The sequence below is a fragment of the Microcaecilia unicolor genome, chromosome 10 (genome assembly GCF_901765095.1).
Source record: "Microcaecilia unicolor chromosome 10, aMicUni1.1, whole genome shotgun sequence".
Lineage (NCBI taxonomy): Eukaryota > Metazoa > Chordata > Amphibia > Gymnophiona > Siphonopidae > Microcaecilia > Microcaecilia unicolor.
Window position 1 is genome coordinate 172,154,747 of NC_044040.1, and position 17,375 is coordinate 172,172,121.

The 17,375-nt window shown below is 44.3% G+C and overlaps 1 protein-coding gene across 1 annotated transcript in view; it reads left to right on the forward strand.

The window, feature by feature from the left end:
- FBXO36 (F-box protein 36) overlaps positions 1 to 17,021 on the forward strand; it is an 84,321-nt gene extending 67,300 nt beyond the window's left edge. The window contains exon 4 of the mRNA XM_030216097.1: positions 16,721 to 17,021. Coding sequence (XP_030071957.1) covers positions 16,721 to 16,912 — 192 coding nt within the window. The 3' untranslated portion in view covers positions 16,913 to 17,021. The remainder of the gene's footprint in view (positions 1 to 16,720) is intronic.
- The last annotated feature ends 354 nt before the right edge of the window (positions 17,022 to 17,375 follow it).

Here is a 17,375-nt window from a genome sequence, read left to right on the forward strand (position 1 = left end):
ACTTAGACTTATTCCATATTGGGTGAGGGTCTTGTGTTCTGATATTATTGACTGTGCAGGATCAATCTGTACTAATCTTTTTTTGTTTAGTTTTCCAGTAAGTTTATTGATGTTCTAGTACTCACTACAGTGTTTGTGGTGCTGTCTTTTCTCAGGTAGGTCCTTGTGCAATTCAGAAAGTTACTGCTATTGTGTGATTCAGGAAGTTACTGCTATTATGGTATGGTAAAATTGCTCTGTAGGTCTTGAGTGACATTTGTAGCGTTCTGTATTACTTCTGTTCACATGGATAATAGGAAGATGCTGGACTGGGGAGTTAGGGTTGAGTGGGAGGCAAGTGTTAAAGTACCTACATATATTTCCTCAATACTCAAATACTATTCTGTTTAATATGTTTTATGATTTTCCTGTGCATTATTTTGATTTTTTGGTATATAAATTCCTGGAATGCATTCCGTGTTGTTATGTCTGTGGTACATAAGTATTGCCATACTGGGAAAGACCAGAGGTCCATCGAGCCCAACATCCTATTTCCAACAGTGGCCAATCCAGGTCACAGATACCCGGCAAGATCCCAAAAATGTACAAAACATTTTATAATGCTTATCCCAGAAATAGTGGATTTTCCCCAAGTCCATTTAATAACGGTCTATGGACTTTTCCTTTAGGAAGCCGTCCAAACCTTTTTTAAACTCCGCTAAGCTAACCATCTTTACCACATTCTCTGGCAACGAATTCCAGCGTTTAATTACAAGTTGAGTGAAGAAAACGTTTCTCCAATTCGTTTTAAATTTACTGCATTGTAGCTTCATCACATGCCCCCTAGTCCTATTATTTTTGGAAAGCGTGAACAGACGCTTCACATCTACCCATTCAACTCCACTCATCATTTTATAGACCTCTATCATATCTCCCCTCAGCCGCCTTTTCTCCAAGCTGAAGAGCCCTAGCCGCATTAGCCTTTCCTCATAGGGAAGTCGTCCCATCACCTTTATCATTTTCGTTGCCCTTCTCTGCACCTTTTCTAATTCAACTGTATCTTTTTTGAGATGCGGCGACCAGAATTGAACACAATATTCGAGGTGCAGTCGCACCATGGAGCAATACAAAGGCATTATAACATCCTTTTTGTTTTCTATTCCTTTTCTAATAATACCTAACATTCTATTTGCTTTCTTAGCCGCAGCAGCACACTGAGCAGAAGGTTTCAACGTATCATCAACGACGACACCTAGATCCCTTTCTTGGTCCGCAACTCCTAACGTGGAACCTTGCATGACATAGCTATAATTCGGGTTCCTCTTTCCCACATGTATCACTTTGCACTTGCTCACATTAAAACGTCATCTGCCATTTAGACGCCCAGGGGCTCATTTTCAAAGCACTTAGACTTACAAAGTTCCATAGTAACCTATTGAACTTTGTAAGTCTAAGTGCTTTGAAAATACACATCCCAGTCTCCTAGTCTCGTAAGGTCCGCTTGTAATTTTTCACAATCCTCCCGCGATTTAACAACTTTGAATAACTTTGTGTCATCAGCAAATTTAATTACCTCACTAGTTACTCCCATCTCTAGGTCTTCCTTTACCCATACGCCATGCCCCCTCCCTACCCATCTTCAAATCTCTACTTAAAACTCACCTCTTCAATGCTGCCTTCAGCGCCTAACCGCTCGAGATATATAGAATGCCCCAATCTATCCACCCTATCAGATTAACTGTTCACTCGTCCTCTAGATTGTTCACTTGTCTTTAGATTGTTCTCTTGTCTTTTAGATTGTAAGCTCTATAGCAGGGACCGTCCTTCTATGTTTAAATTGTACAGCGCTGCGTAACCCTAGTAGCGCTTTAGAAATGCTAGTTAGTAGTAGTAGTAGTAGGTCATTTATAAATATGTTAAAAAGCAGCGGTCCCAGCACAGAGCCCTGGGGAACCCCACTAACTACCCTTCTCCATTGAGAATACTGACCATTTAACCCTACTGTCTGTTTTCTATCTTTTAACCAGTTTTTAATCCACAATAGAACCCTACCTCCTATCCCATGACTCTCCAATTTCCTCTGGAGTCTTTCATGAGGTACTTTGTCAAACGCCTTCTGAAAATCCAGATACACAATATCAACATGTTTGTTCACCCCTTCAAAGAAATGATGTCCCTTCACTAAATCCATGTTGACTTTGTCTCATTAATCCATGCTTTTGAATATGCTCTGTAATTTTGTTCTTAATAATAGTCTCTACCATTTTGCCCAGCACCGACACCAGTAGTGAGCCCTTGGACCATAGTCGCTAGTCTGACTGTGGCTGGCCAAGGCCCACGAAGAGAGGCCAAAGCAGGGAGCTAGCATGGCCAGAACCCTGGAGCTTAGGCAAGAACCAAGTACAAGGCTAGGCAGGCCGGAACCAGGGACAAGTCTTTAGCAGGAACCAGGAACAAAGCTGACTTCGCAAGAACAAGGCAGGCTTGGCAGGAACAAGACTAGCGTGAACCAGGCTTGTTGCAAAGGCACTGAAAGTGGTGCAGAGCTTCCTTAAGAGCACTCAGACCCAATTCCCAGGTGTGCTCCTTCCTCGACATCCCACCGCCAGCCCTCATCCAGTGAGCTGTGGCATGTGTACACAGATGTGGGAGGCCACCGCTGCTGGATTCACAGTAAGACCGTGACAGTACCCCCTCTTCTATAGCCCCTCCTGCGCCTGGACCTTGGTTTGGGCTTGTGGGGAAACAGGCGGTGGAATCTTTGGAGCATGAACAAGAGTTGCAGGTTCCCAGGACCAAAACCTTTCCAGGCAACAAGGTATTATAACTTGCCTCGTACTCTTCGGGAATCCAGTATATCATTTACCTTGTATTCCTTCTCTGGATCTGTTTCAACCTGTAATGGAGTGGGGCAGGTTGTGGCCATCTTCCTTAATACTACTGGTTTCAGCAATGATACATGGAAGGTGTTGTAGATTCGCAACTTAACTGGAAGCTTTAATTGATATGTAACAGGACCAATCTGGTGGATGACTGGATATGGCCAGATGAAGTGAAGGGTGAGCTGAGTTGAGGGTGTCCTAAGTCGTAGGTTTTGTGTAGAGAGCCATGCCAGGTCCCCTGTCTGGAAACGGGGCGCCAGGCATCTTTTCCGATCAGCTTGTTGCTTGGTCCACTGAGTTGCCTGGGTGGCCCCCATATCTGGGGAAAATTAAGTGATAGCTTTCTTAATGGCAGGAACCTCTGGAGCCACTGGGACGGGCATGGGTACCCGTGGATGTTGTCTGTAGACATTTCAGAAGGGGGAAGCTCGAGTGGATGCACTTACATGGTTATTATGGCAAAACTCTGCATAAGGTAACAGCTGCACCCAGTCGTCTTGAAGAACTGAAATGTAGGCTTGCAGAAAGGCCTTCAGACTTTGGTTCTTTCTGTTTGCTCGTTGTACTGAGAATAATAGCCCAAAGAGAAATCCAGTTTCGTTTGAAGGGAGCGATTAAGGTTTCACCAAAATTTGGAGGTGAATTGCACCACCGCATCTGATACAATGGATTTGGGCAAGCCGTGCAGCCGGAAGATCTCGTTGAGAAAGAGTTGCGCTAACATGGGCGCAATGGGTAATCCAGCAAGAGGCACGAAGTGGACAATTTTCGAGAATCGGTCCACTTCCACCCAAATGGTAGTGTGATCCTTAGAGGGAGGAAGATCTGTAAGTCCATGGCAATGTGTCCAAGGTTTTTTGAGCATAGGAAATGATTTCAGAAGACCACAAGGTCAGGCATGTGAGGATTTCTGGTAAGCACACAAAGGACAAGCCAATACAAAATCCCTTAAGTCTTTCCTGAGAGAGGGCCACCAATAAGAATGGGAAATTAACTCCATTGTGCCTTGTATTCCAGGGCAGCCAGCGGTCTTTGAATTGTGCCCCCACTTGAGGACATTTTCCCGCAGTTGTCTAGCGACAAAAGTCTATAATTTGGAGATGAGCAGCAGGAGGATACTTGTTCTTCATGGTAATAGCGTTTAGGCCCTGGTAGTTGGTACACAGGTTCAGCCCCCTGTCCTTCCTGCCCACAAAACAGAATCCAGCTCCAGCCAGAGACTCGGAAGGACAGGTGAACCCCTGTTGCAGATTGTCTTTGATGTAAGTGGACATGGCTTCGGTCTCTGGAAGCAAGAGCGAATATACTCTGCCCCAGGGTGGTATTTCCCCAGGCAGTAGTTCAGTGGGACTGTCATAACTTCGATGAGGTGGAAGAGTCCCAGCCTGTTACTTAGAGAAGACGTCGGCATATTCTTGGTAGGCTTGGGGTAAGGTTTGCCCGACCTCTAGCGCGTGGATAGCCACCGGTTTGGGAGGAGAGACAGAGTCCAAACAGCATCTTATACAGGATGCACCCCAAGCAGTTAACTGGCCTTGTTCCCAATCAATCTGGGGATTGTGCCGTTGTAACTAAGGGAAACCCAGGATCATGGGGTTTATGGCTGTCTGTAGAACATATAGTTTCTCTATGTAGTACCCCAATCTGGTGGCTGAGCAGGAGGGTTTTGACCTCAAGCATCCCCTGGATGTGCCCATAGATAGAGGATACTGGAATAGGATGAGATAACTTCTGTTTGGGAATGTGATAATGACAAACCAAGGCCTCATCGATAAAGTTGCCTCCTGATCTGGAGTCTATAAATGCCTCAGTGAAAAATTCAGGTTCCAAATCGATGGCAACTGGAACCAGTAGTTGTGAGTGTGGAGTTTATGGCGAGGGTCTTAGCACTGCCTGCCCGGCTAGAGCTAGACCTGCAAGTTTCCCAGCTTCTCTGGGCATCGTCAGGTACAGTGCCCTTTTTTGCCGCAGTATAGGACCCTACCTCATTTCTTCTCATGGTCTGAATGCCCCACCTCATCCACTTGCATGGGTTCCTCATTGTTCCCAGAAGAGGAAGGCTGTAAGGGGAGTGTTGAGGGTTTGCATAGAAATGTAGGAGCCAACCGAAAGGTCTGCAGCTGGTCTGACACTCCAGGGCTTGTTCACGGAAGCAAATATCCACTCGTGTGCATAGAAGAATCAAATCAAGGTTCGTGAGGAGTTCACGCCAGCCAATTCATCTTTAATCGGGAAGCACATTCCTTGCCAGAACATGGCAGCTAGGCTTTCATTGTTCCATTCTAGTTCTGCCACAAGGGTACAGAACCAAATAGCGTAATCTCCAATGGTCTGGGAACCCTGTCGTAGATTCAGTAGCTCTGTAGCCACCAAAATGGCCTTACCACTATGAGAGTGGGTAAGAACCTCTGCCAGATTATTTATTATGGGATCTTTTCTCTCCTAGTCAGGGGATACTCATACAGGCGTAGGACCAATAATGAGGGAAATGATATAGGCCACTTTGGCCCTATCTGACGAATAGTTTCTAGCCTGTAATTCAAATACGATTTGGCATTGATTCAGAAATTCCTGGCATGTCTTAGGGTGCCCATCGAAACGAGGAAGTGGAGAGACGCAAATCCCCACGCCACCAGGGGAAGCGGGCAGTCCAAGTTCTGCAACAGGGGGTGTGGCTGCCACTGGACCTAAATCTGGTCCTTGAAGATTGTCCATCAGATTGGTCAGAGTTTGCATGGCTCTGAATAGTTGCTGCAATTGGAGCGCAAGCTGTTGTAGCAATTGTAAGGCTAGTGATTCTGTTGAGCTCATGACCTTTGCAAGCTGTTATATTTGTGGTAGTGAGCCCTTGGACTACAGTCGCAGGTCCGACTACAGCAGACAGATCACCTCCAAGGCCCAAGAAGAGAGGCCAAAGCAGGGAACTAGCATGACTGGAACCCTGGAGCTTAGGCAAGGCTAATAATCTGGAGCTTGGCAAGACAGAACTTGGGAGCTCGGCAAGGCAGGGACCAGGAGCAAGGCTTTAGCAGGAACCAGAAGTAAGGGTTGGTAGGAACAAGGATTTAGCAGGAGCCAGGAACAAGTCTGACTTGGCAGGAACAAGACTATTGGGAACCAGGCTTGTTGCGAAGGTACTTTAAGCGGGGCTGAGCTTCCTTAAGAGTGCTCGGAGCTGACAGCACCCAAGCATGTGGCAGTTTGCCTCTTCCTCGATGTCCTACCATCAGCCCTGATCAGGTGCACCCCAGGAGGGGGGCATGCACAGGTGCGGGAAGATGCCACCGCTGGATTCCGCTATGTCGGGGGGCGAAGTCACAGTAAGACTGTGACAAGTGTACTTAATACCATCAGTAACAGAAGTACTAGGGGAAGCAGCTGGTAGTCAATGAAGGAGTCCTTTCATGCTGTGTTCAAAAAATGCCCATACTATCTTTTTTTTTTTTTCTTTTTTTTTTTTTAAGAGTGTTACTTGTACAGGGGGAGCAGTGTTCCCTTTAAGCTACCCTAAACATCCAGTAGCTGAGTAAAATTCAGAGTAACCATAAACATAGTCAAACTACAATTGAACAGGTAGGGAAAACGTGCACAACATGGCTCATGGAATTCTTTCCAACCTCTCTGTGAGTGTTCATGTGTGTGTATCTGTAAAAAGTGCTCACAAGGTAATGTAACAGAAAATCTTTGCTCATGTCAACTCAGTCCTTTGTTCCCAAAGAAAAAAATTTTGTTCTTTTTTTTTTTTTTGTTACATTTGTACCCCGCGCTTTCCCACTCATGGCAGGCTCAATGCGATGGGCAATGGAGGATTAAGTGACTTGCCCAGAGTCACAAGGAGCTGCCTGTGCCGGGAATCGAACTCAGTTCTTCAGTTCCCCAGGACCAAAGTCCACCACCCTAACCACTAGGCCACTCCTCCACTTGTCAGCTTAGAGGGAACATTGTCTCAGATGAAAAGCTTTTTTAGCTTTAAAGTCTAGGGTTTAAAGCCTAGGGTTTAGGCACTAGGTGCTACTTATTTTATTAGATATGCCTGCAAATGTTTTATTCCCAAAATATGTATTCCTTAGATTGATAGGTGTTCTCAGAAACTGGAGAGGTTTCTATCAAACATATAAACGGGGAGTGACCGAACTCACTCGCAAATGCGCAGTAAAGACCCTCTCTGTCCTGCCCCCGCGTCAATACGTGATGACGGGGGCGGGATAGAGAGGGTCTCTACTGCGCAAGGGGAGGGACGAAACCGCCGTCGCTACCGCTTCCCCCCCCCCCAAGGTCGCCGTCGCCACCCACTCTCCACCCGGGCCGGGCATTCGCTCCGCTATAGAAACAGCGCGGGAACGGAGCACACAGCTCAGCTGAGCTATCGTCGGCCTTCCTTCCCTGCCTGTGTCACACAGGCAGAGAAGAAGGACGGCAGCTCATCTGAGCTGTGTGCTGCGTTCCCGCGCTGTTTCAATAGCGAAGCGAGGGCCCGGCCTGGGTGGAGGGGTGGCGGCGACTCCGGGGGGGGGGGGGCGTAGCGGTGACCTCGGAGGGGCAGCAGCGAGCTCGGCGGCAGGGGGGGCCTTTCAACTCCCCCCTCCCCCCGTCCTATACTAGCCCGTTTTTACGGGCTCAACGGCTAGTTGGGTTATAATGGATAAAAGGTTTATTTAGTTCATTATAAAGCTGTAAATTGTGTTAGGTTCTATTTGGGTCCTGACTTCGATTTTCTGAAGATGTTTCTAATTTGTGCTGCTTCCTCATGATGTGGGCTAGTTGAAATTTAGTTTAACTTAATTTAATTCTCTATCTATATTCCGCCTACAGCTTGATACTCAAAGCGGATTACGAGACATTGTGCCAAATCAGTCTTAATACATAAATAATTAGTTGAGAATTACATATACAGTGGTATGCAAAAGTCTGGAATAGGTTGTTTGCAATGTGGAATGTCAGTGTAGCTGGCAATTCCATTTCCATTTTTTTAATGTGTTCTTATTTAGTATTATTATTTGCTGCTTCCTGCAGAAGGATTCAGTAATGCTGTTTCAGTCATAAATGTATGTTACTTATGTGAAACTGTGTAAGTACCCCTGTCAGTTCTCTTTGATTCAGGATGCCACTTGGATAGTTCTAGTGCTGTTTCATGCCACAAGTTCTTGAATGGATTCAAGCCTGGTAACTGGGTTGGTCAATTGAGGGTAGAGATCTTCTTTGATTTCTTCCTGCTTTTACTTGATGACATGGGGCATTGTCGCCCTGGAATACGTAGTCATCTGGAAACAAGTTTCTGTGCTGATGGACTCATGCCAGGGGTGGACTGAAGGTGGTCTGGACCCCCGGGCACTGAGAGTGGTCTGGGCCCCCCGCCTGGCCACTGTCCGATGCCCCCCTACCGCCACAACCAATGCTCTCATCATCCCGGTTCTTTCCTGCCCGCTGCACTGCTGCTACTCCCCTGCCTGCAGATGCAAATTTCAAAAACTGACATATTTCAATTACTATACTATAAGTTAACAAATACAAATAAAACAAAAAATTGAAAATGTGATAATACCAATTTATTGGATCTAATATATTTTCCAGTTAGCTTTCAGAGGCCAAAACCTCTTTCCTCAGGTCAGGACAGTATACTGCTGTTAAGGTATTCTGTTCTGACATAAGAAAGGAGGGTTGAGTCTCCAAATATTAGTCAACAATGTATTAAAATTATTCCAATAAAGATATCTTATTTCCATTTTCTTTTTTAACACAGCTACCACACTACTTTATACTAAACTAAAAATAAAATTTATTTTTCCTACCTTTGTTGTCTGGCCGTTTGTGTTGGTCCCAGTCTCTTGTTTCTTCTTTCCTCGATCTCTTCTTAACTCTCACCAGCATCTATCCCTCTCTCTCTCTCCCCCTTTCCATCCAGCACCTGCTCCCTCTCTCTCTCTTTCCCCTTTCCATCCAGTATCTGACCTTTCTCTCTCCTCACTTCCATCCAGAATCTCAGGCAGCCGCGAACAGGAGGAACAGTACAGCTCCACTATCTTTATTTCTGTTTTTGCCGCCGCTGCTGTAACATCAGCAGCAGCCGTGGTGGCTGCAGCAGAAGGGTAGTGTGTGGGAATGGGGAGAACGGCGGGCCCAAATAGTCAGTCCGCCCCTGAGTCATGCACTTCAGCATTTACCATGTCATTGATGCTTTGTGGACATCCCAATACTACTTACTTTCATACAGCCCCAAGCCATGATGTTCAACAGATGTTTGACAGATACACTAAAATACTCTGACTTGTATTTTTCACCTGGAAATCACTTACATATGCTCAAACCTGGTCTCCAAAGAAGCAGAAAGTGCTTTCGAAACAGACAGGTACTGTTTACCACATCTCGCAAGTATATTTTGAGTTCTTTGCTCACTCGACTCATACTTCCTCTGTGCCTCTGCCTCAACAACCATAGCTGCTTATATCCTCTCAGTCCACATTCTAGGCATCTTCTACTCACTGTATATGAATAAACTGCCACTCCATCATTGTCAAACCACTGCCTGAGTAGTTGAGGTGAGGTGAGCTTCCTGTCAAAATTATGTGACTGGCTGAGATTGGATCCACTTTTGCTGCAGGATCCAATTCTGCTTAACTTTAACTTTATTATTTGCTTAGCAGCAGAAATATGAATGCATTTCCAATGTACAAAATTAGATGCATTTGAAAGAGGAGTGAACACTAGGATACCAGGAGGTGTATTTTCAAAGTACTTAGACTTACAAAGTTGGAGAGATAATATCTTCCTTTGTTATCACTATTATGATAAATTTAATTTTCTTGTACTACACTGAATTGTACATATTATTTTCAAAATAAAAAAAATCTTATCTCACTAATACATCTTTCTTGGTCACCTGGTCTAGGACATCCTCCATGCCCTGACCCCTTGCCTCTGGTGTTCCTCAAGGATCTATATCCATTCTATTCAGTATTTTGTTCATCCCTTCCTATTCATTCAACCCCTGTTTTTGCCTTTTTCGTATTCAGATTCTTTCCCTTCTAGACCTGCACTCTCTCTCATCTATGGTTGTTACCTCTACTGACCTGAATAAGATAGATGAATGGCTATCTGAAAATGAATTAAGGCTTAATACAGTAAAATCGGATACTATTATCTCCTTCACTTTCTTCCTCAATTGCATATTCTCCTCCTTGCATACATGGCACTTTCCTCCCACGTAAGGATTCTGTGAAGATACTAGAGGTGATATTTGATCCAAAATCAAAAAGAAAGAGAAAAAAAACCCTACTTGTGTAGCAAAAATACAAAAAATAGGAGTAGAGGTGAGAGGCTGACAGGCTCCAGAACTAGGTTTTTTGATCTCTTTCTGTTCCTGAGGTATAAAGCAGAAGCACAGGGCTCTGCTCAGGTCACTTCTTTCTCTGTCTTTCTCTCTGCCCACACCCATCTCCAGCCACCAGAGCCCCAGCTCTGGCCCCCCTTTCTTCCCCAGTTCTACCCCAAAGCTTCCTCTCCCAGAGCACATGGCTCTGCTTTCTTAGGCACCCCTCTCTCTTTCTCTTTCTCTGCACCTCCCCCTTCTTACCTTTCTCTCATTGATTCCCATCTAAACACACACACAGATACAGCATTGTACTATTTCCCTGTACCAAGTGTTATGAGCCTATATATGTACATACAATATATTTTCTATATATATCCAAACCCGTGTGGATTGTGTATTCTTTGGGAACCCACTGCCTCTGTGAACTGGACCCGACTGCCTCTACAAACCCACTGCCTCTGTGAACTGGACCTGGGACCATCCCTAGACAACAACTGCTGACATATTCTGACATTTTTTAAAACTATTTTCTTCCCAGCCTTTGATTTCAGCTCTTTCCTTTACCAACTCCAGTTTGCTTTCTGAAGTCAGGAAGGTGACCATTTTCACAGGTTCTCCTCTTTGAAGTCCCTAGTTCTGGCTTTCTTTTGTTCTCACTGAGAGCACTGCTCCCAGATGCCCAGAGAGGAGATAGGTATGCTAATCAGGAGTAATTGAGAAACAACAGGGCTATCAGCCAGCTGGGCAACATTTGGTCCATTTGCTATCCTTAGTGATTCCTGAGGGAGGGGGGGGGTTATCAGAAGTCAGAAGCTGGTTTAATATTAATCTAAGTATGTCCAGCAATCCTGGCAGTGGCGTCTTATAACCTCCGGCCGGTGGGTTCTTCAAATTGTCCGGTTAGGATGCACCCTCAATCTGGAATTCAAGCCTCCAAATTGCCCACTGGGAGCTGAGTCCTACAGCTCCCAGCACAAGCAGGTACTTGCAGAGGAACTCTCCGCCCTTCTACAGGCCCAAACGGTCGAACCCGTTCCACCAGGGGAAGAGGGGCTGGGATTCTATTCCAGGTACTTCCTTGTGCAAAAGAAAATGGGGGATGCGTACTATCCTGGACCTAAGGGCCCTGAACAAATTTCTTATTTGAGAAAAGTTCAGGATGGTTTCCCTAAGCACCCTTCTTCCCATGATTCAGGAAAATGATTGGCTATGCTTTCTGGACTTAAAGGATGCTTACACACACATTTCGATACTTTCAGCTCACAGGACGTATCTTTGATTTCGGCTGGGAACAAAGCACTATCAGTACCGTGTACTGCCCTTTGGTCTGGCGTTGCGCCCAGAGTGTTCACAAAGTGCCTGGCGGTAGTCGCAGCATCACTACTCAGACTTGGAGTGCATGTGTTCCCTTATCTCGACAATTGGCTGGTGAAGAGCACCTCGGAGGCAGGTGCTCTACAGTCCATGCGAATGACTATTCAGGTGCTAGAGCTACTTGGGTTCGTGATAAATTATTCCAAGTCCCATGTCACCCCAGTTCAGAAATTTGAATTCATTGGAGCTCTGTTGAACACAAAGACAGCTCGTGCTTATCTTCTCGAGGCAAGGGCAGACAACCTCCTGTCCCTAGTGTCCATAGTGCGTGCGTCTCAACAGATCACGGCTTGGCAGATGTTGAGACTCTTGGGTCACATGGCCTCCACAGTTCATGTAACTCCCATGGCACGTCTACACATGAGACCAGCTCAATGGACCCTAGCTTCCCAGTGGTGTCAAGCTGCAGAGAATCTAGAGGATGTGATCCAACTGTCCACCGACTTTCGGAATTCCCTTCAGTGGTGGATGATTCGATCCAATTTGACTTTGGCATTCCCATTCCAAATTCCTCAGCCACAAAAAGTGCTGATGATGGATGCATCCCTCCTGGGGTGGAGGGCTCATGTAGATGGGCTTCACACTCAAGGAGCTTGGTCCTTTCAGGAAAAAGCAGATCAACCTCCTGGAATTGCAAGCGATCTGGAACGCTCTAAAGGCTTTCAGAGATTGGCTTTCCAACCGAGTAATCTTAATTCAGACAAACAATCAGGTTGCCATGTTTCACACCAACAAGCAGGGGGGCACCGGATCTCGCCCTCTGTGTCAGGAGACCGTCCAGATGTGGCTTTGGGCTTGCCGTCACAGCATGTTTCTCCAAGCCACTTATCTGGCTGGCATAAACAACAGTCTGGCTGACAGGTTGAGCAGGATAATGCAATCTCACAAGTGGTCACTGAACATGGGCATAGTCCGTAAGATCTTCAAAGCATGGGGTGCCCCCTCGGTGGATCTTTTTGCCACTCAGATCAATCACAAGTTCCCTCAGCTCTGTTCCAGGCTTCAGGCCCATGACAGACTAGCATCAGATGCCTTTCTCCTACATTGGGGGACAGGCCTTCCGTATGCGTATCCTCCCATACCTCTAGTAGGGAAGACTTTGCTGAAACTCAAGCAAGACTGCGGAACCATGATCCTGATTCCACCCTTCTGGCCACGTCAGATTTGGTTCCCGCTTCTTCTGGAGTTGTCCTCCGAAAAACCGTGGAGGTTGGAGTGTTTTCTAACCCTCATCACTCAGAACAATGGGTCGATTCTACATCCCAACCTCCAGTCTCTGGCTCTCAAGGCCTGGATGTTGAGAGCTTAGAATTTGCCTCCTTGGGTCTTTCAGAGGGTGTCACCCGAGTCTTGCTTCTAGAAGAGATTCCATGAAGAGGTGTTACTCTTTCAAATGGAGGAGGTTTGCTGTCTGGTGTGACAGCAAGGCCCTAGATCCTCTTTCTTGTCCTACACAGACCCTGCTTAATTACCTTCTACACTTGTCAGAGTCTGGTCTCAAGACCAATTCCGTAAGAGTTCACCTTAGTGCGATTAGTACTTTTCATCGCCGTGTACAGGCTAAGCCTATCTCTGGACAGCCTTTAGTTGTTCGCTTCATGAGAGGTTTGCTTTTGTCAAAGCCCCCTATCAAACCTCCACCAGTGTCATGGGATCTCAACATCGTTCTCTCACAGCTGATGAAAGCTCCTTTTGAGCCACTTAATTCCTGCCATCTGAAGTACTTGACCTGGAAGGTCATGGTGGCTGTTACTTCAGCTCGTAGGGTCAGTGAGCTTCAGGCCTTGGTAGTACATGCACCTTATATCAAATTTCATCACAACAGAGTAGTCCTCCGCATGCACCCTAAGTTCCTTCCAAAGGTGGTGTCTGAGTTCCATTTGAATCAGTCAATTGTCTTGCCAACATTCTTTCTCCGTCCTCATACCCGCCCTGGCGAAAGCAGTTTGCATACCTTGGACTGCAAGAAAGCATTGGCCTTTTACGTGGATCGAACAAAGCCCTTCAGACAGTCTGCCCAGTTGTTTGTTTCTTTCGATCACAACAGGAGGGGAGTCGCCATCGGAAAACGCACAATCTTCAATTAGCTAGCAGATTGCATTTCCTTCACTTATGCCCAAGCTGGGCTGACTCTAAGAGGGCCATGTCACGGCTCATAATGTTAGAGCCATGGCTGTGTCAGTGGCTCACTTAAAGTCAACCTCCATTGAAGAGATTTGCAAGGCTGCAATGTGGTCATCAGTCCACACATTCACATCTCACTACTGCCTTCAGCAGGATACCCAACGCGATAGTCGGTTTGGGCATCCAGTGCTGCAGAATCTGTTCGGGTTTTAGAATCCAACTCCACCCCCCTAGACCCAATTTTGTTCTGTTCCAGGCTGCTCTCCCAGTTAGTTGTTTATGGTTTCAGGTCAATCTATGTTATGTCTTTTGCCGTTGCGAGACCTAATTGACCAATATTCATTGTTTTGAGTGAGCCTGGTTGCTAGGGATACCCCACATGTGAGAACAAGCAGCCTGCTTGTCCTCGGAGAAAGCGAAGATACTTACCTGTAGCAGGTATTCTCCGAGGACAGTAGGCTGATTGTTCTCACAAACCCGTCCACCTCCCCTTTGGAGTTATTTGCTTCTTTTTATGCTTTTTGCTTTAACGGAGGGAATGCGCTCACGCGATGGGCGGGAAATCAGTGCTCTGCACACGCACCAGAAGACTCTGGCAAAACCTTTTTTTATATTTTGCTTGCAAAATGCCGATTCCTGGGCCGACGCGGACGTCGACCCACATGTGAGAACAATCAGCCTGCTGTCCTCGGAGAATACCTGCTACAGGTAAGTATCTTCGCTTTTCCTCAGAGAAAATAGAGGGGTAGATATTCAATGGGGTTTAAGCAGGAAGGAGAAGCTCTGATTGCCGTTGCAGTATGTAGCTAGTGCCAGGGCAGTCTGTGGGTGAATGCGGTGAAGAGCTTGCAGCTGTACACTGAATATGTCTGGTGCCCACATGATAGTCCTATCTTTTATTTATGTATTTTTTAAATTTTATTAATTTCAATAAACATGAAAAGAAATTTGAATGAAGATACAGACAATCAGTAAAAAAAATGTTATAACCACCACCAATCAGTAAGTAATAAAATAATAACCTGAAATAATCTGTCAGACTACATTTAGGGGAGAGATCACAATTCACATTTTAGAAGGAATAGTAATTTCAAAAGAAACCACTAAATAAGATACAAAGTGAATGCCCCCCTATAATAATATATGACCGAACTTAAATAAAGAGAAACCCTCATCTATCACAGCTCTTTTACTCCTCTACCTTCAAGAAAAAATTGAAGCTGTATGGGGTCATAAGAGACATAAGAATGCTTAGTTATGCAAGTGCCAGTGCAGGCTGACCACTGCAGGCTCAATATCAGGGAGAAAGTTGGTTGCTTTAATGGATGTTCACTAAGGACAGCAGGATAATAAGCCCTATTCTTCTACTTATGGAATTGTTATATTCAGCTATATTGTAGGACTGAAGGAGTCTCAAGTGACAGCTGCTTAACAGGAATTACATATGCTTGTCTGTAAAAGCTTTCAAGCAGTTTCTGGGATCCATACCCACACCTTTGGATGAAGTTACCTACTTCTGTTGCTGATTTTTCTGCTGTCCTCCAAAAACACGTATAGATAAATAGTTTTTGTTATCCTAGATTTTGAGTACTGTATCTTTTTCCAGTGATCTTTATGGAGTGAATAAGTGTTTCAGAAAGACCTTCCAAGTTAAGATGAGAAAATTGACACCAACAAGAAAGAACTTTACATATATCTGGGTTTCTGTTCACATTGTAAAACCATAAATTCTACTGTTCTGTCACCTTGTTATCATCCATCCATCTCTTTCTTTGTTCTTCCTATCTCCTTCCCACTCCTATCTTTTCCCTTGAGACTGTCATTGGAATGCTTCACTTATTTATGTATCTATGTATGTATTTAGATTTAGCTCACACTTTTTTAAGTAGTAGCTCAAGGTGAGTTACATTCAAGTGCATTAGGTATATTTCCCTCTAATTTTGTGCCTGAGGCAATGGAGAGATAAGTGACAATATTTTCCTACTGTCATAGTAACATAACTTAGTAAATGATGACGGATAAACATCTGTATAGTCCATTCAGTTTGCTCAACATACCCAGACCCCCTGGGAGGATACAACTCTCCACCCCCTTACATTGGTCCAATAAAAAAGTTTTCATCTTATTTTTTTTAATATCTATTTATTAACCATTAAAACAGACTAACATGGCAACCACATTACTTTATGCAGAATTGAAAGTTGAATTCAAAAGTATCTGTCTAGGAATTAAAGTATTCAAAACACCAGCAGAGGGAGCTAAACTCCACAGTACTTGTTAGTTAAAAAGTTATTATACCTGTGTTACTGTTTTTGTCAAAATATATTATTTTTAATTGCTCACATCTAGATTACTTTATTTTTAGAGATATAAGTGTTATACCATAGCTATTAATTTTGTTTTTAAGTTATATTAATAAACTTAATATTATACATGCATTTCTGTAACTTGCTTAGAATTTCTGAGATAGGCAAGATATAAATATTTTTTAATAATAGTAATAACATTAAGCTGGATGTTATTTATTTAGGGGTAGATATTCAGACGTTGAATTTTTTGCTGTCCACCGCCAGTGTTCTTCCCGGATATTCAATGCTGGGCCATGTCCGGGTATCAGCATTGAATATCCCATTTATGTGGAGCTGGCTGGCGCATAGCTCGTAAAGTCAATATTCAGAACTTAAGCAACTATGAGTTAGTGCATAAAGATAGGACTATGATTTATGCAATTCCATTTGTGTGATTATCCTGGTTTGTTAGGAGCTGAATACTGGCACTTAACTGTCCAACTGCTGACTCCACCCCCAGAACACCTCCAAAGTAGAAGATTTTCACTTAGGCACTAACCGCTAATTTTCAGCAGTGATAACCAGTTAAGTGCTGCTGAAAATTAGCAGATAGCCCCGAACAAGCAACTTAACCGTTCAGTGGCCAGTTAAATCATTTTGAATTTCAACCAGTTATGAAATATATATCACTAATGAAAATATAACAGGTAACTAAGATTGAGATTAGGTTTGTGGGAGCGATCTCACTCTTTCATAATTGACAGGTATGCAGCTCTGACAAACTGTGGGAGCACATTGTGGAAAGTTTGTGTGATACTGTCACCCCTGAAATGAGAATGCTGGCACAAGATATAGGCTGGAAGCAGATCTTCTTTACAAATAAGCTTCAACTTCAGTTGCAGCTCCGCAGAAGAAGGAAGGCTGCATATTATCCACGCAAACAACTGCTTCATTGAATCAACAAGATACCTTCATCTACCTTCTACTATTTGAGATTTGGGTTTGTTGTTTATGAGAGTTGAACTATTTTATCTTATTTTTTATTTGTAAAGATGGTCTCTGCTTAAAAAAATGCATCTAACAGTATTCTTTACCTATCTATAACATGTCTTATGCACATCTTACCTTGATGATTATGTAAACAAATTAACAACATGGCCATTCTATATTTTAGGTCCCTGGCAAATGTTTTAGCTGAACTCAGATGTAGTGACATTAGCAAAGTTAAATACTATCCTGAAAATGTTGCCTGTTAAAAGATTTATATGCACAGGACAAACAACTTTAGGTCAGGTTGTTAATATTATTGATCTTCCCACAATGTAGGCATAAAAGTATCAATTAATTTTAATCTGCAGTACATGCAGGGAGCCTAAGGACTTCTTTTACAAAGCCGCGATAGTGATTCCCATGTGGCAA